Source organism: Coturnix japonica, chromosome 14 (assembly GCF_054131305.1).
Source record: "Coturnix japonica strain WE chromosome 14, WE-NBRP24, whole genome shotgun sequence".
Taxonomy (NCBI): Eukaryota; Metazoa; Chordata; class Aves; order Galliformes; family Phasianidae; genus Coturnix; species Coturnix japonica.
The window spans coordinates 5,292,129-5,318,831 of NC_140676.1; the positions used below are offsets into that span (position 1 = coordinate 5,292,129).

The 26,703-nt window shown below is 52.9% G+C and overlaps 2 protein-coding genes across 20 annotated transcripts in view; one reads left to right on the top strand and one right to left on the bottom strand.

Moving 5' to 3' along the window:
• The first annotated feature begins 344 nt into the window (after positions 1 to 344).
• Positions 345 to 21,645, top strand: RGMA (repulsive guidance molecule BMP co-receptor a). The gene is made up of 4 exons (XM_015873142.3): positions 345 to 649; positions 6,643 to 6,758; positions 16,699 to 17,210; positions 18,873 to 21,645. Exons 1-4 carry the CDS (start codon positions 636 to 638, stop codon positions 19,581 to 19,583), a joined length of 1,353 nt encoding a protein of 450 aa, XP_015728628.2. The 5' UTR covers positions 345 to 635; the 3' UTR covers positions 19,584 to 21,645.
• Positions 21,646 to 22,763: 1,118 nt separating this feature from the next.
• The window catches only part of CHD2 (chromodomain helicase DNA binding protein 2), a 46,847-nt gene continuing 42,907 nt past the window's right edge, over positions 22,764 to 26,703 (bottom strand). For all 19 annotated transcript variants that reach the window (XM_085514945.1, XM_085514940.1, XM_085514939.1 and 16 more), the window contains 2 exons: positions 26,241 to 26,490; positions 22,764 to 26,025 (listed from right to left, as the gene is read on the bottom strand). In XM_085514945.1, the coding sequence (XP_085371071.1) occupies positions 25,692 to 26,025; positions 26,241 to 26,490 (584 nt within the window). In that variant the 3' untranslated portion in view covers positions 22,764 to 25,691. The remainder of the gene's footprint in view (positions 26,026 to 26,240; positions 26,491 to 26,703) is intronic.

Genomic DNA, 26,703 nt, shown 5'->3' on the forward strand with positions numbered 1-26,703 from the left:
AGCATCCCTTTCCCTCCCCCGAAACCAGTTCTCCCGCAATACCCCACCAACACAATGATGCGCCCCAAGCCCCGATCCCCTCCACAGCTCTTGTTGCAGGTGGAGCATCCCCACCCCTCTCGTGTCGGGGTAACCCTGCAGCCCCCACCCTCGCCCTGCTGCCCGAGGAGAGACGCAACACGGACCCTCCGGCTCCCATAGCAGTGGCTGCTCCTGCTTCCCCCCCCGCCCCCCATCCTCCGCCGCATGCTAACGGCTCTGCTCAGCGTGCGCGGAGCGAAGGAGGGAGGAGGGAAGGAGGGAGGAGACCTCCCTATCTGGCTCCATCTCCTCCTCTGCCTCTCACATGCTCCGGGCGGGCGATGCGGCTCCCCGCGTCCCGCTGAGCGAGGCCGCGCTGCTCCCCGCCGGGGCTGCCCTGCTCAGGGCAGGGGGGGCCGCCTTTCTTCCCCCCCCCCCCCCCCTTCCCACCACCGCTACTTCTTTCTTTTTCTTTTCTTTTTTTTATTTTTTTCCCCCATTTCTTTATTATCATTATTATTATTTTCTTACTGAAAAAAAAATAGGCAAAAAAAGAAAGGAGAAAAAAAAAAAGCTCCCTGCACCCACCCCCCCGCGGAGGGCTGGAGAGGCTGATGCGGCCGCTAAGGTAAGCGGGAGCTGCAAGGGGCTGCGCGGACCCCCCCCCCGGCCGCATGCTGCCCCCGGCCCCCCGCATGGCCCCGGCTGCCTGCTCCCTCCCCGGCCGCTTCCATACGGAACCCCGGCTCTTCCCCTCCGGCCGGCTTGCTGTTAGCACGCTGTTATTCATTTATCCTCCTCCTGACGGTCGCCGCTAAAGCTGCACCTTCCTGGGTTAAGCCAGCCGAATAATTCTTTGGAGACCACCGATGAGAACGGGAAATATTCCCGTTTTCTCAACCGCTCCGCAGATGCGCTGCTGGGGGGTCTCAAAGCGTCGGGCGGGGGGTTTGCGAGTCGGAGGGTGACAGCTGGCCAGATGTGGGACGTGGGCAGGGTGGGCGATGCCGAACAGCTGGCCAGATGTGGGAGGTGGGCATGGGCGGCTGCTTCTGTGTGCAGGGAGAGTACACACAGCTGGAGCGTGGCTGGCCTCGCTGCTGGGGAACTGGATTTGCAAACAGCCCCCGAACCCAGCCGGGATGCAGAGGTGGGAGAGGTGTAAAGCAGCAGATCACCCCGAGCCAGGGCAGTACGGAGGCACCAGCCCTACAGCCCCTGTCCAGGCTTGCTTTCAGCCTGAGACCTGCACGTTGTTCTTCTTAAATATTATATACATCGAAGGAAACTGGGCTGTGTTTGCAAGACAGGTGCTTTTTGTTGTGGTGGTGGTTGTGAGGCAGGAGATGAAAGTTTGGTGTTGTTTTGATGTGATTCTTGATTGCTGCCTGTTGGAGTAATTGCATCGCAATTGCTCAGAGGTAGAATCAATTTCCCCAAATTGAGATTTTAATGGGAGCTCGCAAGCTGCTGTTATGTCATGTGGTTTAAGGCGGCGTTGGATTGCATTTATTTTATAAACTGGATCCTTGTGCAGGCGGTGCAGGGCTAACAGCACCACCCAGTGGGGCCCCGGCCACCCCCAGCTGCTCCCCCCATGAAAGCTGCCACCCGGCTCAGTTTCACCTCCTGAAATACATAAAGAACTGCTGGATTTACAGTTTTTGCTTCCCCCCCACCCCATAAAAAAGGGAAAAGTTTTGAATCAGCATCTCGCAACCTCAGTAATGACACAGAATCTGTGCTATGGGACTGCTGGATTTCTGGCCATTGCTGTTAGTAATTGACATGGGGGGATGCAGGCTGGGTCTCACAGAGCATTTTCCCTGAGACCCCTCAGTGACACCTCTCTCTACCTGCCCAAGATGCAGATTCACAAACACACAGGATGTCATGCCCCACCTTTAAACGTGGAGACCCAGGAGATGTCCTCAGCTGACCTGCCAGGTTGGGGTGGGATTAAGGAGCTGCGTTTGCACTTACTCAAGACAGCAGTAGTTATTAAAGGCAGTGGGGAAAGCCAAGGTTGCCCCCCTGTCCCATTGCACAGCCTGGTTTCTGTCTCTGCTGATAAACACCCAGCTCTGGGTATGAATTCTTCTGCGCTGTTTATTTTTTGGCAGTTCAGGTTTGCCCATCTTTTCTACTGAGCTGAAATGTGGCCATTTGGACTTCACCTTGGGCACCTCCCAGCTCACCTCTTTATTTTTAGGGAAGCCCAGATGCGCAGAAGATACATTACAGAGGTAGCGCTTGATTCTTACCCCAAAGAGGAGACCAGAAAGTACAGTGCCCTGCAGAGAACTAAATACACAGAGAGCGAATGCCAGGCAGCCCTCCAAACCCTACAGAACAAGGGAGAGCTACAGCCTGCCCTGTGCACGATGCTGACACCACAGGGCTTTGCAATCAAGGGGAAGGAAGAGAAAGGAATGAATACAACCAGTCATAATTAAATAAATAGAATCACAGAATCATAGAATGGTTTAGGTTGGAAGGGATCTTTAAGATCATCTAATTCCAATCCCTCTGCTATAGGGAGGGATGTGATGAACTGAATTCAATTGGAACTATCCCCACATTGTATTTTCTGTGACGAGTGAGACGAAGTTTTCTACCAACCCACCTCTCACTTGCCTTGTGTTGGTTTGGAGCACTTGGAGGTGACCTGTGGCTGCGAATCTGGAGCAGGCGTTTGGAACAGAGAGCCTGAAGCAGGGTAACCCACAGCAACTCCAATTAGGGCTGCCGTTAATTAGCCACTCTCAGCAGACGCAAAGTTGCAGGTCGACAAGGCACCATTCCTACTTTACTCACTGGTGCTATGAAGCTATGGAAGCTATGCATATTCCACCTTGGCCCCGCTGGCCTCTCTTTGCATAGCCGGGTCGGTGAGTCTAACGTTCACAGAGGCAGGTGGATGATCCCAGGCAGACAACACTTTGCCACGCAGCAGCCTCCAGTCCCAGCACTCCTGCCCCATTAGGTCACAGCAGACACTCGGTGCATGGCTGAGATCTTGGAGGGACACTTTGCTATCAGCGGTGCAAGGTGACAGGTTGGAGAGAAGAAGTTTCAAGCACTTGCTGGGCAGCCTTGAGGCTCATAGCTCAGGGAGAGCAGAGTTTGCTTGTGCTGTCAGCTGGGGAAACTGCAAAAGTATTTAATAATAATAATTGGGGGGGAAAAAAATAGCAAAGGAAAGGAAATGAACTGCAGTATTTCCCAGTGTACCGCAAACACAAGAGGTGTGACTTACTGCAGAAAGATGAAAAATGCTGGGTTTTTTTTCCTCATGATTTCTCTTCTTGTTCAGAGCTTTTTTTCTCTACTCAGGGAATCTTTCAGAGCACAGGTGTTTGCTTTTACTTCCACAAGCATTTTGGAATTGGTTCGCAAACCTCCCCAGATAATAATTTGGGGGTTTCCACTACAAACTTCCCTTCCTCCTTTAGGGAATGATTAGCTTTTTTTTTCTGCTTAACCCAAGCACGTCTTGTTGCTGAACAGTGCAAGATGAACTTCCTGATCACAGCTCAACCCCAGCCAGGACACGAACAGGACGCCTTGTCCTGAGGCAGAGAAGGCAAAGGCATGTTGCAGTTGTGCAGGGATCACTGCATGAAAGGAAGTTCACAGGAGAGTCAGGAGCAGACCAGGAGTCCTCTAACTACCAGTTGCAGCCCTCAGAAATACCCATATTTACTATTTTAGCGATGTAATTACAGGTGCTGAATAATTCCATTAGGAAGGCTGTAAGGGGAGGCATCACCTTTAAACCCTAGGGTTCAAATTAGGCACATTCCTTCAGCCCCGCTGAAGCCCACAGATATGCATAGTGCGGCATAGGGCAGAACGCGCTGGGAAATGCTCTGAAACTGAATTCAGACCAGCAGTGCTGGCTGGGCTGATGGTGCCGGTTGACATGGGCTGGGATTTCTTCCTGCGTGTCACCTAGGAGCTCCACCGTGCCTTGGAGGTGTTTGCACATAGCGGTGGGTGGTTTCCCACACACTGTTTGCAAAAAGCTGCCTGAACTGAAAGCCTGGCCCCAGCTTCACGAAGGGAAAAAGCAGGGGAAACTGCACACCAACACACACTGCAGAGCCCCATCGGGCAAGGCAGAAATCCCAGCTTCACATTGCTTCAGTCTTAGTGGGTGACTTTAAGTCCAGGTCTTTGATTTGGCTTATCAGAAAGGTGAAGGTGACCTGCAAAGCACAGAGCGAGGAGCTCAGACACACCTTATTTGGGGCTTTTTTTTTTTTCGTGCTCTGCTGTTTCAGTTTGGACCCATCTGTTGTTTTCTCCAGCGAAATCCGCTGCTTTGATGGGTGCCAAAAACAGCAATCCCATTTGCAACGCGTAATGCAACTGTGCAAAATCAAGGAGAAATTTTCACAAACCAGAGCCAGGGGCAACATTGCTCATTGCTTTTCAGCTTTCCCTGTACCAAAGGCAGAAGCTCCAAAGAGGATCTCATTCTGAAAATATCGCCTCAAACGGGATTTTTAGTGTATCATTTCCATGTGTCAGCTTGCCACAAAACAGCAACACCAAAGAGGGGGGGAGGCTTTAGGTCAAACAATCCAAGCAGCCTCGCAGCAGCTATTTAGCAGCTGGATTTTAAATGGTGGTCATTCGGCTGTTTGGCGAGTTAAAAACAAATAGATCACGCTGTCTGTCATCGGCGATAGCAGGAGGGGCATTTTTCATACCGAAGGAAAAGCAAAGGGTGGGCTGAAAGGAACTGGGGCTGAGAGGAGGAGGGGGTGAGAAGAAGAGGAGGGTATATGCAACCTGTGCTCCTAACCCCATCTCTCCAGGCTGTGGCTCCTCCAGCTCACGGCCTCCCACTCCTGTCCCCTCTGTGTCCCATCAGCTCTTCTCCTTGGGTGGCAGCAGCAGCTGGAAGGGCTGAATTTGCCCCCATCTGACATCCCCCACAGAGGGGTGCCTGTTGTAGGCCTTCCTCCTGCACCTCCTAAAGCCTGGATGTGGCCTACCAGCTCCTGGCACAGCTCCCCCTGCATCACCCAGGGCTTGGAGCTGGATGATCTTTGAGATCCCTTCCAACCCAACAACCATTCTGCTATTCTATGATCTATGCGCAGCTGCAGGACCCAGACACATGTCTGTCAAGCAGGCAAAGCCCCGGGATCTTTGGATCCCATCTGGGTCCCATCTGGAAAAGCTCCGGCATTTTAATTCAGGCTGTAGCCTGGACAAAGCCCTCCTTCATCTGGAGGCCAAGGGGCTCAAGCCCCTGAGGAGAACCAGGCAGGTACTGTTAGATCCCTCTGCTCCATGGATACCTTCTTGTCTCCTCTCCCTGTGTGGGGATATTTGTAAGGGGGAAATCACAGGCTCTTCTTGGAGACCATCAGGCTGAAAAGCATCCTTGAGGCTGCTGTGAGGCAGAAGAGAAGGCAGTTTCCGAGGACAACTGGAAACGAAGTCAGCCAGCATCTGTAGGCTGTGCTGGGCCACAGCAGGAAGGATCCCATGTTAGAGGGCACTCTGAGGTGGGAGAAGGGCAGGAGAACAGCCAGCATCCTTCTCTTCTTAGTAGAAAACCCCTCGGAGATAGGAAGCATTTAGATGGTGAGGGGACACCCCATCAAAGGAGGGCCTACAATCTAAAACAGGGAAGTTAAAGCAAGTTAGTTAGTGCATAGTACACCCATAGGCACCCTCATTCAGGACTTGTCTTCAGTTTACCGTGGCTAAAATACCCATTTGAGGACAATCTTTCAACAGACCCGAGTAGGCTGTCAAGGGGATGCTCCCCTCCTGGCTTTGCCTTTCCCTGGGTGGAGCACAGCCCTGGGACCTGCAGGTCCGACCTGCTCTCCTCGTCCCGCTGTGCACCCAGGGGTGGGAGGAAAAAGGGTTTTAGAGCCCGGCAGGCAAACCAACGTCTGCTGTGCTCGGAGCTGCAGCTGGGGGAGCAGGAAGGAGGCTCCAGGACTCACAGTGAGACCTCAGGGCAGGCTGCATTTGGAAACCCCAAAGAGACCCCCCCTCCTAAAAGCAGACCTCACAGGGTACCAGGGGAGGAGTCAGAGCCGGGTTTACACCACGACCCGGACGGGTTGCGAAAGGCTCCGCACAAATAAACGAGCTCTCACAACCCCTGCCTCAGTTTCCCTCCCCTTGGCGCCTTTTATCCCCGAATGCTGACATGTGAAGGGGGGGGTTGGGGGGGGTGGTACCACCCCGCTCCCCCCGGGCCGCACCCCCAATCCCTGCCGCCTCCCATGGCCGCCCGTCCTGCCCCTTCCCCGCCCGCCCTGCAGTGGAGGAGGAGCGGGGCGGGCGGCGGCCATTGGCGGGTGGAGGGTGACGGACGGGCCGGGGCTGGGCGGAGGGAGAGGAGGAGGAGGAGGAAAAGAGTGTAATCCTCCAGTGCAGAGGGCACCAGAGGAGCTGGGGCCGCCCGTCCCTGCATCGCTCCTCGGAGCCATGTGGGGCTTTTAGATTTTTTTTTTTTTTTCCTTATTCTTTCTTTCGATTGATTTATTTTTCCTTTTTCCCCCCCTCTTTTCCTTCCTTTTTTTTTTTTTTCCCTTCCTCCCCCCCTTTTTTTTTTTTTTTTTTTTTTTTAAACTCTTCTTCCAGGGAGAGGATAGTGGTTAAAGCTCAAGCTGGATGGATGGGTATGGGGAGAGGGGCAGGATCCACAGCCCTGGGACTTTTCCAAATCCTCCCTGTCTTTCTCTGCATCTTCCCTCCAGGTAAGGACCAACCTCTTCTTTTCAAGACCATCCCCTGTGTATCTCCTCTCCCCTACCCGTGGGCCTCCCCTGTGCTCTCCGCAGCGCTCGGCCACATGTTTAAGAGGAGCGAGGGGAGTGGGGGGCTGAGATTTGTTGCCCTGCTCCCCTTCTCCCCCCCCCCCCCCCTTATTCTCCCGTGCGCTCACCTCTTTGTCTCCCCGCTGCTTCACCTCACGGGAAAAGAGACCATTGGGGTGTGTGGGGGGGTGTGGGATGGATGGATGAAAAATAATAATTCAAGCAGCCCCAAACAATAGGGCGATGCAGGAGGGGTTCGCTCTGACAGCAGCCGTCAGACCACGCTGTGTTCCCCGTCCCTGGGGGGCTGCACTGAAATAGCGGTGGGGGCACCTGAGCGCGCCTGATGCCCGTTGATGCGGATGGGTGCGAGTGATGGGGGGGGGGGTCCGCTCCGATCGCCGCTGCTGTGCTGGTGTATTAACAACACGGGGGGGTGCGCTTGGGAATGGGGAACGCAGGGGAGGAGGGAACAGCCCTAAGGTGCTCACCTGGGGCGGGATGCGCGGTCCAGCTGCCCGTCCACCCCCCCACCGTCACCTTCCTGCCCTCCGTGTGTGCTGCAGCCTTTACATCGTTGTTTCGGTCGCAGATAGTCTTGGGTTGGGGGGGGGGTTGCTCAGCAAATGGCTGCACGGCGACCAAATGGCCCGGCCTCACACCGGAGCTGCCCCGTAACGCCGCGGTCCCCCCCCTGCCCCTACCCCCGGTTTGTTTGTATTGTGTCAGAAAAGGAGAGAATTTCAGAATTACAGCTGAAAACGCCATCTGTTTCCAATGAATCCCCCATAGTTTTTCACAATGTTTTTGGCAGATCTCTGCCTGCAAATTCCTTCAAGCCCTGAGTGCTTGTTTTTGTTGGGGGAGGGGAAACCGAGTCCACAGAGGCGGATTTGTTCCTTCCAAAACTCTCCAGTTTCTTTACCTCCTTTTTTTTTTTTCCCCTTGCTTGCAAAAAAAAAAAGGCTGGGGGGGGGAGAGGAGAGAAAGCAGGAGGGAGAGCGAACAGCCTTTGCTCTCGGCTCTGCCAGGTTTGTTTATCTTGCATTTGAGCACAAGTTTCCCCTTTTTCAAGTGTTCTGCCTTTCTTTTTGCATAACCGTAGGTGCAGCCGTCTTGCACACACATGCAGCAAATAAATACAACGCTGCTCTGTGCCCTTCCTCCCTCCCTCCTATCTCCTGTCTGTGCTCACACCGAGCTTCCCCCCCCCCCCAACCCTACACAAACACCTATTTTGGGGGGTGTTTAAACCATTGCAGCACCCACAATGCCCTGTTCCGAGCGGGTTGGGGCTGTGATGAGATTTACGGTGCAAGAAAGAACTTGATACGCGATCTGCCCGCCTGCTTTGTTTGATTCTCCCTTCAGCAGTCAAATAAGGTGCAAAGAACTGGCAAAACGGGGCGATCCGGAGCCGGCGGGAGCAGGGAGCAGACGGATGGTGCTGCCCGTGTGTGGTGCTGGGGGGGCCCCGCTGCCTCCTCTGCGGGTGGGAAGATGGGGATGGGGTACGTGGGGGGGATTTCTTCCTCCTTTCCCCCTCTTGTTTTCCCAGTGAAGGATGTTGGCGGAGCCCACAAAGAGGTGTTGCGGCCTCAGGAAGCCACGTAGCACCTCAAAACATGGGGGGATGTGGGGCTTGGTGGGCTGCCTCACTGGGTCCTGTTGTATCTGCTTGCTTAACCCCCCCCTACACATGCAACGTGGGCTGGATTCCCAAGTGTACTGCTTTCACAGCAATGACTTCAACCTGGCTTCAACTCCATGGAGGTCCTGGTGGGGGGGTATACTGGTGTGCAGAAAGCTACCGCTGCCAAAAGTCCTTTGTGGGGAGCAGGATGATGCTCACACCAAGCCCTCACTGTTGGATGTTTGTGGGTACTGTCCCATCACATGTGGGATCCTTGTGTCTGGGGTGTCTCAGTCTCCCAGCTGGGGCTGCACTGAGTTTTCTTGCAAATCCTTTTGAAAACTAGCCTGGTTTTTGCTCTCCCACATCCTCTGGTTCACTTTGACTTATCCACATGGTGGTTTGCTTCGGCTGTTCTGCCTGAGCTCTGCCCTTGGTCCACCTGGGCAAGGGGGTGGATTCCCAGGAAGGATCCAGCCCAACAGCTTTTGTCACAGTGGCAGGGAGGGACGTGATAACAGCATTGAGCCAAAATTGAGAAGAGGAGCTGAACCAACATCACCTTGAATAGTGCCCAGGAGTGGGAGGACACTGTCAGGGCTGGGAAGTGGGGAGAGATTTGAACAACAGCCTTGGAAATACATGGGCTTCCTTGCTGTACTACATGCTGAGCTGGCCTTGTACCTTGATGTGGGGTGGACTCTTGGCTTGTTTTTGCACCACAAATTGCCTTCCCAAGACTCTAGGCCCTTGCTGAGTGGAAATGGGGGGATATCGGGGTGACTTTGGGTTTATATTGGCAGCAGCCAAGGTTTGGGGGTTTGTTACGGCTAAATAGGTGCTCCAGTAAATGCACAACAAGAGAACCTAAACAGCAGTCGGTGTCCTGGATGGTTTAAATGGGGCTAGAGAGAGCTTAGGGCTGCTGCAAGCTTGGAGTGAGATGGAGATATAGGGGTCTGGGGTGGGATGGGGGATGCTCAGAGATGCAGCTGTGATGGGGAGTCTTATCCTGGGGCACGGAGCACATTTCTAACAGAAGAGCCCCTGAGTGCCTTTAAAAAGCTTTGCAACCTGCACTTGGCAACAGCCAGGATTAAACGAAGAGCTCCCATCACTGGGATATTTATTCCCTCGTCTGTCAGCTCTCAAAATAACAGAGCGTTCGATTGTAGCCTCGAGATTGCTTTGCACTCAAGTGCAGCCCGGCTGAGTAAATCACTGCTTCACCAGCTGAAATTCCTGCAGCGAGGGGGAGAATTGAATTATGTCCAACTGCAAAACCAGATGCCATCCCCTTGATGAAGTCATAGGGCTCTGACTGCGGAGAACAAGCTGGCTCCTACAACTGAGCAGCTCTGTGCAACGTCCCGGCTGTGGTGTGAGGGGCTGCAGTGCCTGCAGATACAAGGACAGTAAGATGTGCAGGGTGCTGAGTCCTGCTGTGCACTGCATGAGCATCACGAGGAGTTTGGACACTGAGAGATCCTGGCTTTGCAGCCATGGGTATGGCTGAGCACAGGGCTGGGTGGGCAAAGCTGGGTGGTTTTCTGTGTCTTTTTACTGCATGGGCACTTTGGTCCCTGTGCTTTCCCAGCTGTGACCCCAGCATTGCTCGGTTGCCCATGTAGGTTTTGGGTTGGGTGCTGTGCTCCCCCCCCAATGCACAAATCAACGCCTCCAATGGAGATGCCGCAATTTTTTTTGGCAGCTTTTTAATTGTATAAATTTGCCTCATCCAGATTTATGTGCTCCGGGCTTTTCTCCATCTCCTCATTTTGTGTCTCATTTACCTCTGCGTTTGAAGGGTTGAAATTTCACAAGAGCACAAGCGGGAATGATTATTCCTAGAGGGAATCCACACCTGTAAGCATTGAGTGCTTCCATGCCAGCTCTGCTGCGGCCCGGGCAAGGAGGAGGAGGGCGAAGGACCCGCTGCCACACCTGGGGGGCCCGCAGGCGCTGGTGGGTGGCAGCTGTGCCTTCAAAGGCACCCTGGGAAAACAGCTTGGGTGCACAGAGCTCAATGGAAATCCAAAGCAGATGTTTGTGGGGCTGCCAGGCATGGGGTAGTGGGGGCTGGTGGCTGGAGGAGGTGGCCGAGGGCACCAGTGTCACTGCTTTGAGGGCTGGTGCTGTTGGAGAAGCTGAGGGTGACGTTTCGTGGAGGGGTTGAGGGAGGAAAACCACCTTGTTTTCTACCTTGGGTGAATCCCTGCCTGGCCCCGTCTTCTTATCTGTAAAATGGAGCACTCCTCCAAGGTGGTTCACACGGATGTTGTTGGTGCTGGGAGAGCAGCCAGGAAAACCTGTGGTGTGACGTGGCGAGGAGCTGCTTCGTTAGTGCCCTTCTGCGGATGAAGAATCAAAGGAGGTCGCTTCCCTCGCTTGTCTTCCTCTGTCCACCAGCTCTCCATGTGCATCTATAACAAAACTCAGCAGCCCTCCAGCAGCAGCACAGCTCCAGGCTGCTGCTTTAACCAAAGCAGCAAAGGCACTGCTGATGTTTGAGTCCCACAGTGAAGCTGCAAAGCAAAACGGGCCAACCTGCAACTTGCTGCTCCGGCTCATTCCTCCTTCCAGTTCTATCTTGAACGTCTCAAGATTTGCCGGCTCCTGCCACAGCAGCATCTTCACAACGTGCTCCAAAGCACGGGGCTGCTGCTTCTGCACTGATGCCAGCTCTCCCATTTGGGCACTGGGAGGAGATGCATTCACCCCCACTAAGTGAGGTGACCCGGAGCCAGAAGGGCTGACTGGAATGGTCGTCGTGGGCTCCTTCTATAGCATTTCGTGGCTGGGGAAGGCACTGACTCTGCTGTTTTCCTGCCTGTGCTTGCCCCGTGTCTGTGATGCTGGGAGAGGAGGGATGGGGGCCATGAACTCGGTGCTGAGGACAACGGGGAGTTGGCTGTGGCAGGTCCTCCAGATGCTTTAATGCTTGAGAGGGGAAAACTCCTTCTGTGTTCCTTTTAGCACAAACAAACCGGATGGAGCCCTGACCCAGCATCCTTTTAAGCAGCTGTGCTGAAAAACGCTGCAGACTCAACCCAGCTCTCACCACATCCTTCACCTGGATTTAATGCATCCGTGCATTTAATGCTTGTAATGCATTTACTGCTGCCTTGGCTACTGGAAGAGAGCACGAAATACAGGCCGCAGCGCCCAAGGTGCCTCTGCTGAGCCAGCCTCCCCATGCACGCCCTTGCAAAATATGAGCTGCAGCGTTTTAAGAGCCAGGTTTATTTTTCTCCTGCAGTTCCCTCCTCCCTCTCCTCCTCCCCCCACTTCAGCGCAACTGAAACCTGATCTAATCCCTTTGCACATGGGTAATTTATTGGTCTATTGGGCTTTTCTTGATGGCAAATTGCATTGTCTTTCTTCCTGGGTTGAGGCTTTGGAGCAGTTTGCTGCATTCCTGCAGCTCTTTTCTCAGGGCTGATCTTTCACACCCCCTCTGAGCACAGTCGAATCAGTTTTATTGGGCCTCTTTGTTATGCAAACGAGGCAATAATAAGCAGGCTATTATTCGGCAAGATTGGCTCTTATTAGCAGTTCAAAGGAGGTCGCTGACTGAGCTCCGGGTCGGAGCTGGGCCGAGGGTGATGCTGCACATCCCCATGGGTCGCACTCTGGACCCCAAAACCTCCCAGGACAAACTAAGCAGGATGAGGTCCGCTCTATGACTTGTTCCAGGAGCACTGGGGTTATTGCAGCCCTTTCCCCATCGTTCTCCTACAAGCCATGTCCATGCAGGAGCTGCACGCTCCCCATACTGAGCCGAGAGCCGTGCCTTTCCTATGGAGGTGTCGGCATAAATATGTTTATTTAGATTACTTAAATAAATATGTGTTTAGGAGCCCGAGTCTACGTGCTCAGATGTGAGGCCAAAGGTAATTACGTTTTACTGTGTTCACCGAAAAGGCCTTTTACTGCTTGTGTGAGGCTTGCACATCTACACTTCAATCCATGTCTTTGGAAAGAAGCGGGGTGATGTATTTGCATCACATGTGGGTGATGAAATACTTTCCAGCCCGTTAGTAACCAAGAGGATATTAAACAACATCTCGTAGCAGTGAACGCTTTAAAATTAACAGGTCTGGTTAACATGCACCCAAGAGTCTTAAAAGAACTGGCTTTCGCTTACTGAAATGAATTTCCAGTAATTCTCATTGCTGGAGAAATTACAGGAGAAGGGATGAATTGTTGGGTTTGTGCAGGAGAGTGATTTGGGTAAATGAATTTTGGGTAACCCGAGACTTAACGAAGGGGAAAATAGGGGCACTGATCATTAGAAGATGGTTAAAGTTGGATGTGTGTGTGGAGGAAGCCTGAAAACTTACCCTAACAGCATGCAGTGTAGCTGGGCACGGGGCTGTGCTGGAGGGGAGCACAGTGTGGCTCTGCCTTAGTGGTCTCCTCCAACCTTCAGGATCCTCTTTAGGCACGGGGCTGATGGGTTCGTGGTTGGACTGGATGATCTTAGTGGTCTTTTCCAGTCTGTGATTCTCCAATGGCAACTCCAGGATGATTCTGGGAAGCAGGGAAGTGTGCTTGATGGAATATGATGAATTCACCACCAGCTGGGGCTGGTGGATGGCCATGGCTGGTAGACGGCCATGGCTGGTTGATGGTCATGGTTGGTTGATGGCCATGGCTGTTGGATGGCCATAGCTGTTTGATGGCCATGGCTGGTGGATGGCTATAGCTGGTGGATGGCTGTGGCTCATGGGCAGCCATGGCTGGTGGATAAACTGAACCCAGTGTGCACAGGCAGAGCCTTGCAGAAAGCCTCCCGCCGTGGGGAAGGGAGGCAGCAGGCTGATTGCAGGGCTGGGCAAACACCTTCCAGTGGGAACTTAAAAGTGCAAACCGTTTAGCTTATCTGGAGGATTGACAAGTGACTTGATTGCCGTGTGTAAATATCTTTGTGGGAAACACATGCTGGTTACTAACGGGCTTTTTTTTTTTTTTTTTTACTGCTTTGGAGAAACTCGCTGGTTCTTTTTATGTCCTTACAATGAAGGCAGATAAAATCCACTTAGAAGCAGGACCCACATTTGTAAAGGTGATAAACTCGCAGAGCAGGGGCATTGCTTTTCAGCTTGTGGTCACCTTGGGCTGCTGAAGTCCTCCTGGGAAGTACACTTGAACAACTGCAGGCACTGGGCAGGCAGGGTGGCTGTCACTGCATGTTTTGTCTAACTTTAAGCTTTCCCAGCCTTCACACCGAAGGAAATGTTGTCCCTTGTTTGAATGGCACCAAGCCCCTGAAAGGAGAAGTGAGGAGGCCTTGCTGCCTGGGACTGATGCCAGGTGCCACCTAGTCCTCAGGCTGAAGGTCCCTTTGCCACGGATCACAGTGACGGCGTCACCCAGAGTCAAGGGTGTCACGCAGGGCCTGGAGAGCCTCCTTGGTTTCCTGCTCAGGAGGGGTTTGTTCTTGTGCTAAGTCAGTCATCTGTGGTTCAAAAACAGATCCATTGTGAGGAGATGGAAAATAGATTATCCGAGATTGAATAAACATCGCACCCTGGCGCAGGTACAAATGCACAGCCTGCATGACTGTGCCAAAGCTGCTGCCAGGGGAAGGGGCACGGCGTGGAACAGAACACGCTTGCTGTCCTCCATGGTGGCTCTGTGCTGTGTCTCCATCGTCGTTGTGGTGGTGGTGGTGGTGGCAGCCGTGTGTCTTGCCCAGGGCTGAGTCACTCAGGTGCCTGCACAATCACTGCATTGAGCAGCAAGGCTGTGCCCGCTGAGCCCTGCCTGCAAACCCTCAGCCATCCAGCCCCCATGGCCAGTCCACACCATAGCAAAAAGAGGAGGCAACACCCCCAGGGCTTTGCCAAGCCACCAGCCTGCTGAGAGGCACAACCATGGAGCAGCACGGTTGTGTGCAGCCCTGCTCCGCACCGCCCCATGCACTGCTGCCAGGGCACCTGGCTTGGAAATGTGGCCTTATATGGGGCCGTGTGCGAAACAGTGAGAAGGGGACGGGTGCCAAACCCAAGCGATAACATCTTAAAGAAGAACGCTCCCCCTTCAGGCCCAGGGAGGGAAGAGATGGGCTTCCTTACCATTGTGGGTATTATTACTATTATTTTTTTTTTAACATGGAACCTTATAAAGTCATGAGTGATCCTCAGTGATGTGGCAGCATTGGGCACAGAGCGTTGGGGGCAGTTTTACAGCAGCAGCTGCCCAGGGGCTGGACTCGATGGTCCTTGAGTGATGGGTTATGACTTCACTCCTGCTGAAAACTCCATACACACAGCACAGCCCGGTGGCTGGAACCAGGGCTGGGGGTCTGGAACGCTCAGGGATGTGTCCTATTGCCCCCAGGGGCTGTAACATCTGTCTGTGCGCAGCCTCAGGGCACCCTTCAGCAAAGCATTAGGCATAAGTGCTGGGAGAGCAAGGATCCTGTAGCCTGGTGCCACAGGCATCTGGGACAGCCAGCAGCACCACTCACATTTCTGTGTGCGTATAAATTCATACCTTCCACTTGGAATGCCACCTCCAGCGCCGACCTTCCCTTCTCCCTCTGCATTCAGGCACTGTACTGCAATAACCACAGCAGAAGTGTCAGCCCGTGTCCAAAGCTTGTTTGCAGGTCACCTCCAGCCGACGGCGAGTTACAGCGGGACACAAGGGTTTCCACAGTGCTTCTTGCAGGTTTAAATTGGACGCTGCCAAGCTGAAACAGCTCCTGGATTCTCGGAGCTGTTGCTAGCATCTGTGCTTATTAAACATGAATTTTAAAGCTGTGAGGAACCTGTCACCGTTTCCTATTTGCACTTCACTCTTCTTGGAAGGAGCACGCAGCCCAAGAGCCGGACTGCTGAGTGTTTTATAGCTTTGCTCTCTCTTTCTGATTTTCCAGCACCGACTGTGTTTAGGTTTCCAACACTGCAGTGTTTAAAACTAAAACACACTGTTTTCCCTGCAACAATGCTGGGTTTTGTAACTTTCTTTTTAAACAAACGTGAAATGATTTTGGCACAGATGCGTTGCCAGCCTCCTTCTAAACAAGCGCCGAGACAGGAATATGTGCACATGCAAAAGCAGCTGGAAATAGTGGGGCTTTTTCTCTCGTTGCCCTGCTGCCTTTTGTGCCCGATCCCATCTCTGAGCCCTCTGAAGGGGTTTGATGAAGAGGAGAGGAAGGAAAGCACCACGGATGTGAAGTGGTGGGAGCCCGGGTTCACCCAGCAGGGCTCTGGATTGGCACACACAGTGTATGCATGAAGGCCATGTGCTTTTGCACAGCTGCATTCAGCTCTGCTCCAGGGAAGCCACACAGCCCTGGGGAATAGGCACTGGGAAGGGGAATTAAAAAAAACCCAAACCCAACAAAAAGAGCAGGATCCAAATTTCCTTTGCCTTCTTCCAGCTTGTCAAGCCCGGCAGAGACTCTGTTGCCTTCAGCTTCTCTGCGTGGGCAACAGCAAGCGGGGTGGCTGGCAGCCTGCACCCTGCTGTGCCGGTTTTTCTCCTCTGTGTCAGCCTCCTGCTCTCTCTGCATGGGTCGTGGTGGGGAACGGGCCTCCTGCCTCCAGCCCCGGGCTCCCCAAGCTCCTGGGGTGCACTGCAGCATGGGGTGCTGCAGGAGAGGTGCACGGCTTCTCATCTGCAGCATCAAACCAGGGAGCTCGGTGCCTGAGCTGGGATCATGCTCTGCCCGGTGCTGGTATCACTGCAGAGCTGGGGCACAGCGGCTGTGCTGGGGATGGGTTTTTCCATGCCCAAGGAAGAGGAATAGGAAGGACCGTGGATTTGTGCCACGGTGAAGATTAGGCAGAACACACAGTAATTTGTGCCGCACCGTTTTCAATGTTGAGCACTAAAAGGGCATAAAAAACCCATTGCATCTCTCCCACCACATTAAAAACCCCACTGCTTCTCCCACCACCACATTAGTGATCCTGCCTTATCCTGCTAATGAATGAGACCCATTCTTTAACACCCCGCTTTCCCCCAGGAACATTCATCTGAAGGCCGGGTGCTCTTTCCCTTCTTGGCTTAAATCGGGGCACATTCTGTTGGCTTCCTTGGCTTTGATGCATGAGAGCTGGGTCATGTGAGAGGGTCACGTCTGGTGAGCGAGGTCGCGTCACGCGGTGCAACCAGTGTGATGGGGTTGGGCTGTGGGAACCCGGCTGGGGGTAGAGTTGGACCCTACATAACGTAAGGTGAGGGACCACGCAAGCACTGACCTTGTTGTGTTTTCTCCCTGCCTCACAGTGACGTCTCCATGCAAGATCCTCAAGTGCAACTCTGAGTTCTGGGCGGCCACGTCGGGTTCGCACCACCTGGGAGCAGAGGAAACACCGGAATTCTGCACAGCATTGCGTGCCTACGCACATTGCACCCGCCGTACCGCCCGCACCTGCAGGGGGGACCTGGCCTACCATTCAGCCGTGCATGGCATAGACGATCTCATGGTGCAACACAATTGCTCCAAGGATGGCCCCACGTCCCAACCCCGCCTCCGGACATTGCCCCCTGGGGACAGCCAGGAACGTTCTGACAGCCCCGAAATCTGCCACTATGAGAAGAGCTTTCACAAACATTCGGCAGCTCCCAACTATACCCACTGCGGGCTCTTCGGGGACCCCCACCTCAGGACTTTCACAGACACCTTCCAGACCTGCAAGGTGCAAGGGGCTTGGCCGCTCATAGACAATAACTACCTGAATGTCCAGGTCACCAACACGCCGGTGCTGCCTGGCTCCTCAGCCACCGCCACCAGCAAGGTGAGCCTTGGGCATGGCTTGTGAGCAGGGTGCGGGTGCTTCCGAGTGCCGTTTCTTCCCAATAGCCATCTCTACAACAAGTTGCCCATCTCCTCGGGGAGAGTAAGAGTAGGAGTTCCTCTGAAAGTGGGTGTTTGGCCACAAATATCTGCTGCCCATCCAGACTTTCCTCTTCTGGCTCCACAGTTAGCAGGCTGGAATAGAATCATAGAATCATTAAGGCTGAGAAAGGCTAATGAGTTGGCCAACCATTGACCCATCCCCACCATGGCCACTAACCAGCACCTCTCAGAGCCACATCCTCATGGTTCTTGAACACCTCTAGGGATGGTGACTCCACCTGGGGCAGCCTGTGCCAGCGCCCAACACTCTTTCTGAGATCTAATTTTTCCCTAATATCCAACCTGAACCTCCCCTGGTGCAATTTAGAACCACTGCTGTTGTAGCTCAACAACTATGAAAGAATGGGGTGACAAATTCAAGGGACTCTAGATGTCTGTGCACAGGCAGACTGGGAAAGATGGCAGCACTTTTTCAGGCACAACTGAGGTCCAAACAAACCCAGGGCTGGCCCCAAGGTTCACCTCTTCTAGATGTGACTGTTTCAGCCTAAGCTGAAGCTGACATTTTGGTTTTGACATGTCCCTAACAAACATCCTTAGAGATAATTACTGATGGTAACTGCTTATTTACCAAAGGGTGTTAAAACTTGCTGAAGCGGCGCAGTTAAGTCTGGCTGGAGGGACGTGGTCCCTGAGGACACGGGGACCTTCGATTCTAGGCTGGATCCCAACATCACCATTTTAATTGAGCCTTTTCACCCGTTATCTGCCTCACGGGCTTGTGGTGGCGAGAGATTAGTCATGAGATCTGCAGCACGAGCTATGGGAAGCATTCCTGGGCTACTGATAGTGGACCATGTGCTGCTGGAAAGGAAAACCTCTTCCTCCAAGGGGCTCTTTGTATTTCTGCTTACTTACCCTTACTTACCCTTATGCCTTCCAGCCAGAGACAGGGTAGGACCCAGAGAAGGTGGCAGGATATCTATGGGAGCAGTAATACTGCAAGGTGGTGCCTGAGGACATGGCGGAGGAGAGGACAGCAGAGCTGCCACTGGGTTGGGAGCATCTTGTGCTCAGTGGAAGAGTGGTGGGAGAGAGGGGCAGGGACAGCTCTGGGCACATGCTGGGAGCCTCCATTTTCTCCTTTAAAATCCCCTTTGCCCATTTGAAGATACTGAATGCACACGGTTGAGATGAAGCACAACACGTTCTGGGGTTCAGAGGAAAAGCCCCTGTTTGTCTACAAAGCAGGGGAAAGGAGGAGGCTGGGACTGTGGGACGTGAATACCATGGGAGCCAGAGAAGCTCCACCACTTATTGGAGCCAGGCCCTTGGGGGCGAGACAGTGCTACATGCATGGGCATGCCAACACAGGTCTGTGCCTGGTGATCCTGCAACCAGCTCCTGCATGGGAGCTTTGCGTGGGGCCTGGAGATAACAGCACAGCTCCAGGTGGAGCCTTCAGTCCAGGCTTTGGGTCTTGGCATCGGTGCTTGGTGCCTTCACCCCCGTGCTGAAGCAGGATGACCCTATTTGAGCGTCTAAAATTGGGGTACCTGTCTTGTCTGGCTGTCTAAAAGTTATCCTTCTCTTCCCACAGCTCACCATCATCTTCAAGAGCTTCCAGGAATGCGTGGAGCAGAAAGTGTACCAGGCAGAGATGGACGAGCTCCCTGCTGCCTTTGCCGATGGCTCCAAGAACGGCGGCGACAAACACGGAGCCAACAGCTTGAAGATCACCGAGAAGGTGTCGGGTCAGCACATCGAGATCCAGGCCAAGTACATCGGTACCACCATCGTGGTGAGGCAGGTGGGCCGCTACCTCACCTTCGCCGTGCGTATGCCTGAGGAGGTGGTCAACGCCGTGGAGGACCGGGACAGTCAGGGCCTCTACCTGTGCCTCCGGGGTTGTCCAGTCAACCAACAGATTGACTTCCAGACCTTCCGCTTGGCTCAGGCCGCTGAGGGCCGTGCTCGCAGGAAGGGGCCCAGCTTGCCGGCCCCACCTGAGGCCTTCACTTATGAGTCGGCCACGGCCAAGTGCAGGGAAAAGCTGCCCGTGGAGGACCTCTACTTCCAGTCCTGCGTCTTTGACCTCCTGACTACGGGGGATGTCAACTTCATGCTGGCTGCTTATTACGCCTTTGAGGACGTGAAGTTGCTTCACTCCAACAAAGACAAACTGCACCTCTATGAAAGGACACGGGCCCTTGCTCCAGGCAATGCGGCTCCCTCAGAGCATCCCTGGGCCCTCTCTGCCCTCTGGGTAGCACTGCTGTGTTTGAGTCAGTGTTGGTTGGGTTTGTTATAGAGTTTTGCTCCTTCACGTTGTGGGGAGAAGGGAGCAGGAGGGGACAAGGGACAAGATGACAGCACTGGATAAGGAGAGATTGGATAAAGGATCCAATGGGGAGCACGTGGATCATCCTCAGATCTCAGCCCCTTTCCAGCACCCAGTCCTTCATCACCCCAGCTCTTGCCCAGGAGGAGCACTGTATGCCCTGAGGACGTTTGGGATATTTTGCTGGACTACACCTCAGGTGGTCCTTCCTCACTTCCCCTCATCCTCCCTTTCTGTAGTGTGAGTGCTGGGGAGCCCTCACCTCCTCGCACCGCTGCTCCACGGTCCCCAAAACACTCACGGTGACTGTGATGTTGGAGCGTGTGAACGTGGCTTTGTGTTGGGGAGCCACAAGCGTCATGTGGCTGGGCTCCACTTTTTGGGGTGTGCTTCTTTCTGCGGCCCCATCGCTGCAGGAAGCAATGCAGAGCAACAGGCAGGGGCCAGAATGGTGGGGCTGACCACAGAGAGGATCAAGGCATCATGGTGGAAGGAGGCCGTGATCCTCAAGCTTTGGCTTGTGTTTTCTGTGGTTCAAAGGGCATCTGCTATTTTAGCCACTTCACCTGGCTGATTCACTCCACAGTTCTATTCCTGGCTCCTTTGTCTCTACCCGGACCCACTGAGGACTCCTGATTGTGGCAGGAGAAACCTGGCCAGTATTCAAGCGTTTTCTTTAACTTCTGCCCAGTGTCGGATGAGCTCCTTGTGCTGTTTGCTCCCCTAAAGCTGGGAGGCTTTTACTCCCTAAAACTGGGGAGGCTGCTCAGTAGGAGACCCCATCTGCGCCACCCCCTCGAGCCCCTCACCCCCTTACCTGCCCATGGATCAGCCAGGTCCTGAAGCAGGAGCATCCCTCTCTGTTTGCTGCTAGGTCTCTGCTCCACTCCTTCTCCCAGGGTCGTGACTTGCAACCCCATTGCAGACCTGTTGCACCTTAAGCCCATCTGGGCTTGTCTCTGGAATGGGGCAATGTTAAGAGATTCAGCCAGGAGACAGGATGCAGCAGAGGGCCCCCCCTCCCCAACCACCCCCAGATGTCTGTTATTTCCCTCCCTCAAAACCATTGGTAATCTCCTATCCCCACCACACAGTGCTTCCCTTCTCCCCCCCATATTCCTCTGTGGTTCACCTCATTGCTCACTGAACAAAACGAGACCACCTTTAGCCTGCACCTCAGAGACCCCTGTGTGGATTTGCCCTCCTTTCCTCAAGGGGGGGGGTTCCCATTAATCATCCCCCCAAACACACATCACTGGTGGGGTAATGTCCTGCTCAAGTGAGGTCTCTGGGCACGAGGAGACAAGCTAACACCAAAAGAGGTGGGAATGGGCAGCCTTTGGCAGTCGGAAGCGATGCCAATAGGTGGCCTGATGTAAATAGTCAGCGTGACTTTTCATTGTGTCCTAACAGCTCTAGAGCTCCATTTGTAAAGCAGCAGAGAAATGCAAACTTGTGTCCATGGATGTAATTTATATTGTCTCTTTTAATATATTAGAGCCCCGGCCCTTTGATCTCGTGTGACTGTACAGATATGAAGAGATGTCATTGGTTTCTAAATGTTTAAGGAGAGAAAAGAAACAAAACCAAAAAAAAAGGAAAAAAAAGAAAAAAAAAGAAAAAAAAAGAAAAAAGATGTGTTTACTACTTTGCTCCTTGCTTTGTTTGCTGGTGCCCCAGGAGTTTGTTTAGGCAGGTGTTAAAATAAGGATATCGCAGCCCAGCTGGTGGTCGGCTGTTAGGAGCTGGTCGGGGTATCCCTGTTTTAAAAGCAAACATTGAAGCACTTTATTTTGGTTGCGTTCGACCCAGTTCTGCTTAAAGAGGTGAAGTGTGGCCGAGAAAGACCCGATGGATGGAAACAAAAAGGCGCAGGGAGGGGAAGGGTATAAGGGGATGGATCCCACCTCCCTGCGCTGCGACCCACCCAGTGTCACCACCTGTACATACTGTAAATTATTTATTGAGAGAAACGCAAGTAAAGTTGGAGGGTTTTTTTTTTGGACAATAAATTAGTGGGTCTCGTTTTGTTCCCGGTGTGTTCTATGGTGCCGTTTGCCACTCGTTTCTGCCCCTCATCCCGAAGCAACTCGCTTTAACCCGTAACCCGAGGATCCTTCCACACCTCACCTGTGCTGGAGTTGGTGCAGTGCTGCACATTTCGCCCCATTCCGGCTCCCAGCGGCAGGACTTGATCCCAGATCCCAGCTTTTTGCTGGGAAGCGGCCGCCCTCTGCAGGGCCGGCTGTGCCATGGCGCTCAGTGCAGCCTGACACGGACACGGCCGAGTCCCTTTGGGCTGGGGATGGTCTGTGAACGGACCTACATTACACCACTGTGTGCCCCCAAATCATTACCTGCAACGCTGCCCCTGGACCCTGAGGCAGGACAGCAGCCCACCCCCCGCAGCCCCCACTGCAGGGCCCCCAGCCCGCAGCCCCTCGCCTGACAGCCCATCATTCTTTCCATTAGGAAACCCATTTTTCAAGGGAACGTAACTCAGCCACGAAATCTCAACTCCCGGTTGAAACTTGGCTCGGTTTAGCAGGAGAGAGGCTGGGAAGGGGCGGACGCTGCGGCTGCAGGTGTGAAAAGCAAAAAGCTTTTATTTTTTACAATGAGCTCTTATAAGCTGGGAGAAAAATGGCTCCAGTCCCTGCACTGCACCAGGGACTCAGTGTGAATGGGTGGAGGGGAAATAAAGCCGAGTGAAGCAGCACATCACATCGCACCTGGGGAGAGGTGGAGGTGGGGGGGGGATGGGGGAGGTGAGAATGCCACCAATGAACTGGGAACAGAGAAAGGGGAATTCACCCAAGAAAGGGCCAAAAAGAGGATTATACACTCACGGAGATCCTGAAGAGCTGAAGGTTGGATAAACATCACCATCCTGGCTGGAAACCAGCGAGGAAATGGCACAGCTTCTACTGATCGGGTGGAAATTCCCATGTAAAGAGGTTTCCAAGTCTGGATCGACCTCTATCACCACAAGCTGAGAAACAACTTCAAAGAGCCGAGAAGAACAACCTGGGCACACTAAATCCTGCACAATACAACCCCCCATTGTGGCAATGCAGGGAAAGGTCCCTCAATCCTGTGCCAGCCCCATTTTGCAGCACCCTCCGCATCGCATCCAGTCTGGCACAGCTCTGAAAACCTCAGGAACACTTTTTAATATACAAGAATCCAAAGTACAGCAGTTTTACAATGTAGGAAAATTTAATACATACTATATAAACAACATATTTACATCAGAAATCACTAGGACAGTGGCTTTTTTTTTTTTTTTCCTTTTTTTCTTTTCACAAATATAAATTAATATTAATTAACTGTTCTTTTAGTCAACAGGTTTAAAAGACTTTTACAGTAAAGAGTCCTTCTCTCCCTGGAGGGAGGTGGAGGTGGGGAGGAAATGAGTGAAAGCAGAGAAGTGTTTCTGTGGGGGGTCAATTAAACTGTTCATATAAGGGACCTCAGAGCCACCTGGGTTGGGCACCGCAGCTCCTGTCTGCTCTGTGGGACCTGATGGGCCGAGCTCACAGCATTTCCAAGGGGTCGGGGCTGAAAAAGGATCTTAAAGTGACATGAATGAATGAAGGAATGAACCAACGAAGACACAAATGGACAAACAAAGCCAACACGGTGCTACAGAGAGCAAAGAGGAGAGAGGAAACCCCACAGCTGGCTCAGAAGGAAGAGCTGTACCGGATCACACAGAATCACAGAATGACCCAGGTTGGAAGGGACCTCAAGGATCATGTAGTTCCAACCCCAAATGCCGACACAGACACCGCAGTGATGTTTATGGCTGTGGATCTGTCCCCTCCGATGCCACCCACACCGAGTGACTACATCTGGTCCCTGTTTGGAGGGGATCAGATGCGTGCACACACCTGGGGAAGACTTTCCCTGCAGATTTCCAGCCGTGTGAATGTGCAGCCCAGTGGAGAGCCGTGCATTGAGAGTGAGCAGAAGCAGGTGACTGTTCAGTAGCAAACCAATGTGACAGCGGGCACCGCTCCACCAGCTATAGGCAAAGCTTTTGCTGTTGCACTGGTTTCAAGGAAGAAACCCCAAACCACCTCATGCTCAGAACCCGGGATGAACAGAACCCCTCATGTACGCGCACAGAAGTGCCTCTTGTTGGAGTCTGAAGTTAATCCTGCACCAACCCTAACACTGGTCTGGCCAGTATTGCCTCCTGCTACGACTTGTATGGCACAAACTTTCCATCACGATAGCACCACTGTGTGAACGTGAATGAAAAGAGCAATTTCTCTTTGCCCCTGTGAGATTTCTTCCAATCCTTACTTTAAAAGCTAATACCTCTGAAAAGAAAGGACCTCTCTGTTAAATACCACAGCAAGTGCAATCACAGCTTAGTGAGAAAGGCAGCGGGAACGCGTTGCCTCAACACCTCCGGCACGGCATGGAGGGGAGACCTGGGGGTTAGTGTTGATTTGTGTGCGCTTCACAAAGCGCCCGGAGCAGGAAGGCCAGCCCTCAACACCCCTCAGACTAACAGGGAAAGGACATCACAGCTTATTAAGGTCATATACTGGCATCTCAACAGAGCCTCAACTTCTGTCCCCCCACCAAGAAGAACAGCCTGGAACAGCCTGATCTTTAATACTGAACTCTAAGAGACAAAGCATCCTCAGACACCATGATCTGAGCAGCCTGGCTGTTGGGACAGGGATGCGGCTCTAATGACACAGACCACACTGACTTCTGACCAGCAACCTGTCCCCACACCGCTGGCTGGACACTGTTCTGTATCACTTGCAACGACTCCAACACTTGGAGGAATGTTTGCTCTGAATCCCGCTGAGCTGGGCTGCAAACCCCTCTTCTCCCTCTGGCATGTTGGGCCTCTGAGACATCTGCACCAGGAATTTTTAAGTACCAAGTCCTGAATTCCTCATTTTCTTCCTCCTCACTTAAGTGCTAAGCCCGCAGGCACATCTCCAACATAGATGGACTGCTGAAAGGTGACAGGTGTGACCATTCCCAGACAGAGATCAGCCCACAGCGCTGCCATTCAACTCTGTGCTACCACCCCTTATCTTTTGGTTGTGGTAAAGGCTTGTGATCACCATTTTGTGAAGCACAGAGAGAAATGATTTGCCCAGAATTAGGAGCTCCAAGGTCCCCAGATGCCAAGAGCCATCTCTGGTCCTGGTAACTCACAGCTCCCAGCCAGCAGCTGTGTCAATTCCTGGATATCCAAGCTGCCCATGTCAGGAGAGAAGAGGGGTCTTGTTCTGAATTCCTGCGCCCTGCCCACAAGGAAATACTGCTCTCACCCTCATTTCTTCCCTACTTGTTAGAAGTGAAGCAAGCCTTTGCTACAGAAGTCTGCCTGTTTTCACATATCCCAGAGTCTCACAGAGTCAAGATTTGCTGGTTCCAGCTCTGGATCCCCCCTCTGCTCTTCTGCAGCAGGGGGCACAACAGCAGTGAGAGCAGAGCCAGTTTCTTGAAATGGATAAAGACACAAGAAATGATTATGAGTCCAGAAAAGCGATGGATTGTCACCAGCATGGATCCAACTCCTTTGGAGTCACTGTAGGGACACAGAGTCCCTCTTTCAACCAAGCCCTTGTGGCAACAACAGCTTGGATGCTGAGGGACTCTCCTATCCCTCCTGGAATATACCATCCATTGACCTATGCTGGTTACACACAAAGCCCAGCCCAACCAGCTTATCCCCAATCCCAGAGCAGCATCTGTCACGTAACATGAAGGCCGAGCAGGCACGCAGCCTTCTGGCACAATCCTAAGCAGCATTGATCCGCCTTCTCGGTTCTGGGGAAACACTGTGGCTGAGGAGAATTCTCCATGTGTCTGTTGGATTGGGGAAAACAAACCAAAGAAAAAGAATGAGGCAAGTCTGGTTCCAACGTTCAATGAGAGAAAAGGGGGGAAACAAAATGGGAACCCAAATTAGAACTGAGTCTTCCTCCACCCGCTCCTCCAAAATCCTCCTTGACCCAGCAAGATGATAGCAGCATGTTCAGAGTTTCTGGTTGTTGCATCCAAGTCTTTCAAGACGTGTTTCCCCCCTTCTCGGTCGCTTTACGTTTTCCTCATGTTCCAGTTATAGTCTGGATTGTTTTTCTGTTCTAGCGACCTATCCAGAGGCGACCTGTGATCGAGAGGCGACTTGGAATCATGAGGAGATTTCTGAGAGGGGGGCGAGCGAGGGTCCGACACTGAAGGGTGAGGTGGAGGAAGGGGCTGTTTGTAGTCTCCCGGTTTGTCTGTGTGGAAGGACCTGTAGTGGTCCGAAGGTCCTTGGCCATGGTATCCCATGGGCGGCCTGTGATCAGACATCCGTCGGAAATCCTGCTGGTGGTAATTCTGAGGCCTGAACTCATCGGATCGCCGGCGCTTGGAGTCGTGGTGGTGCCTGCAGAGGGAAAATGGGTGGGTGGAGGTCAGCTGTGTAAGGAAAGCGGCACTGAGGGATGTGATTTAGTGGGCACAGTAGGATGGGGGGACGGTTGGACTAGATGGTCTTTAGAGGCCTTTTCCAACCTCCATGACTCTATGAACGCTTGTCCACGGTGGCTGGGTGCACTGCTGCAAACCCCTGCCAGCCTTCCCAAGAGGAACTAGAATTACCTGTCATAATAATCCCGGTGGCCTCTATGGTCTCGGTCGCTGCTGTACTGCTCGTACGGCCTCTTGCGGGAGAGGTTATTTGGTCTGTAGTTCCCAGAGCTCCGGTGGGGGTCTCCACGAGATCGCCGGTCCCCATAGTGGTGGTCCTTGTACCAGTGCTGCTCGTATTGGTGATGCCGTTCCCCACCCCACATCTGGTTGCTGTTGCCGCTATAGCTGAACTTTCGATCTCGCTGCCACTCTCCTCGGTCTGCAATGAGGAAAGCAGTGAGAAGCACTTTAATTTTAAGCCTGTTTCTTCTTTGCTCAATCCTCAAAGAACCGATAACCTTTTACTGTTGCTCCTTTGACTTTTTCTTCCCTAAATTACATGGATCACATTTTATTCCTTGTATTCCCTCACCATTATTCTAGCAAATCTTATTCTCTCCTGTTTTTTTTACACTCTTTCCTCACACTGTTA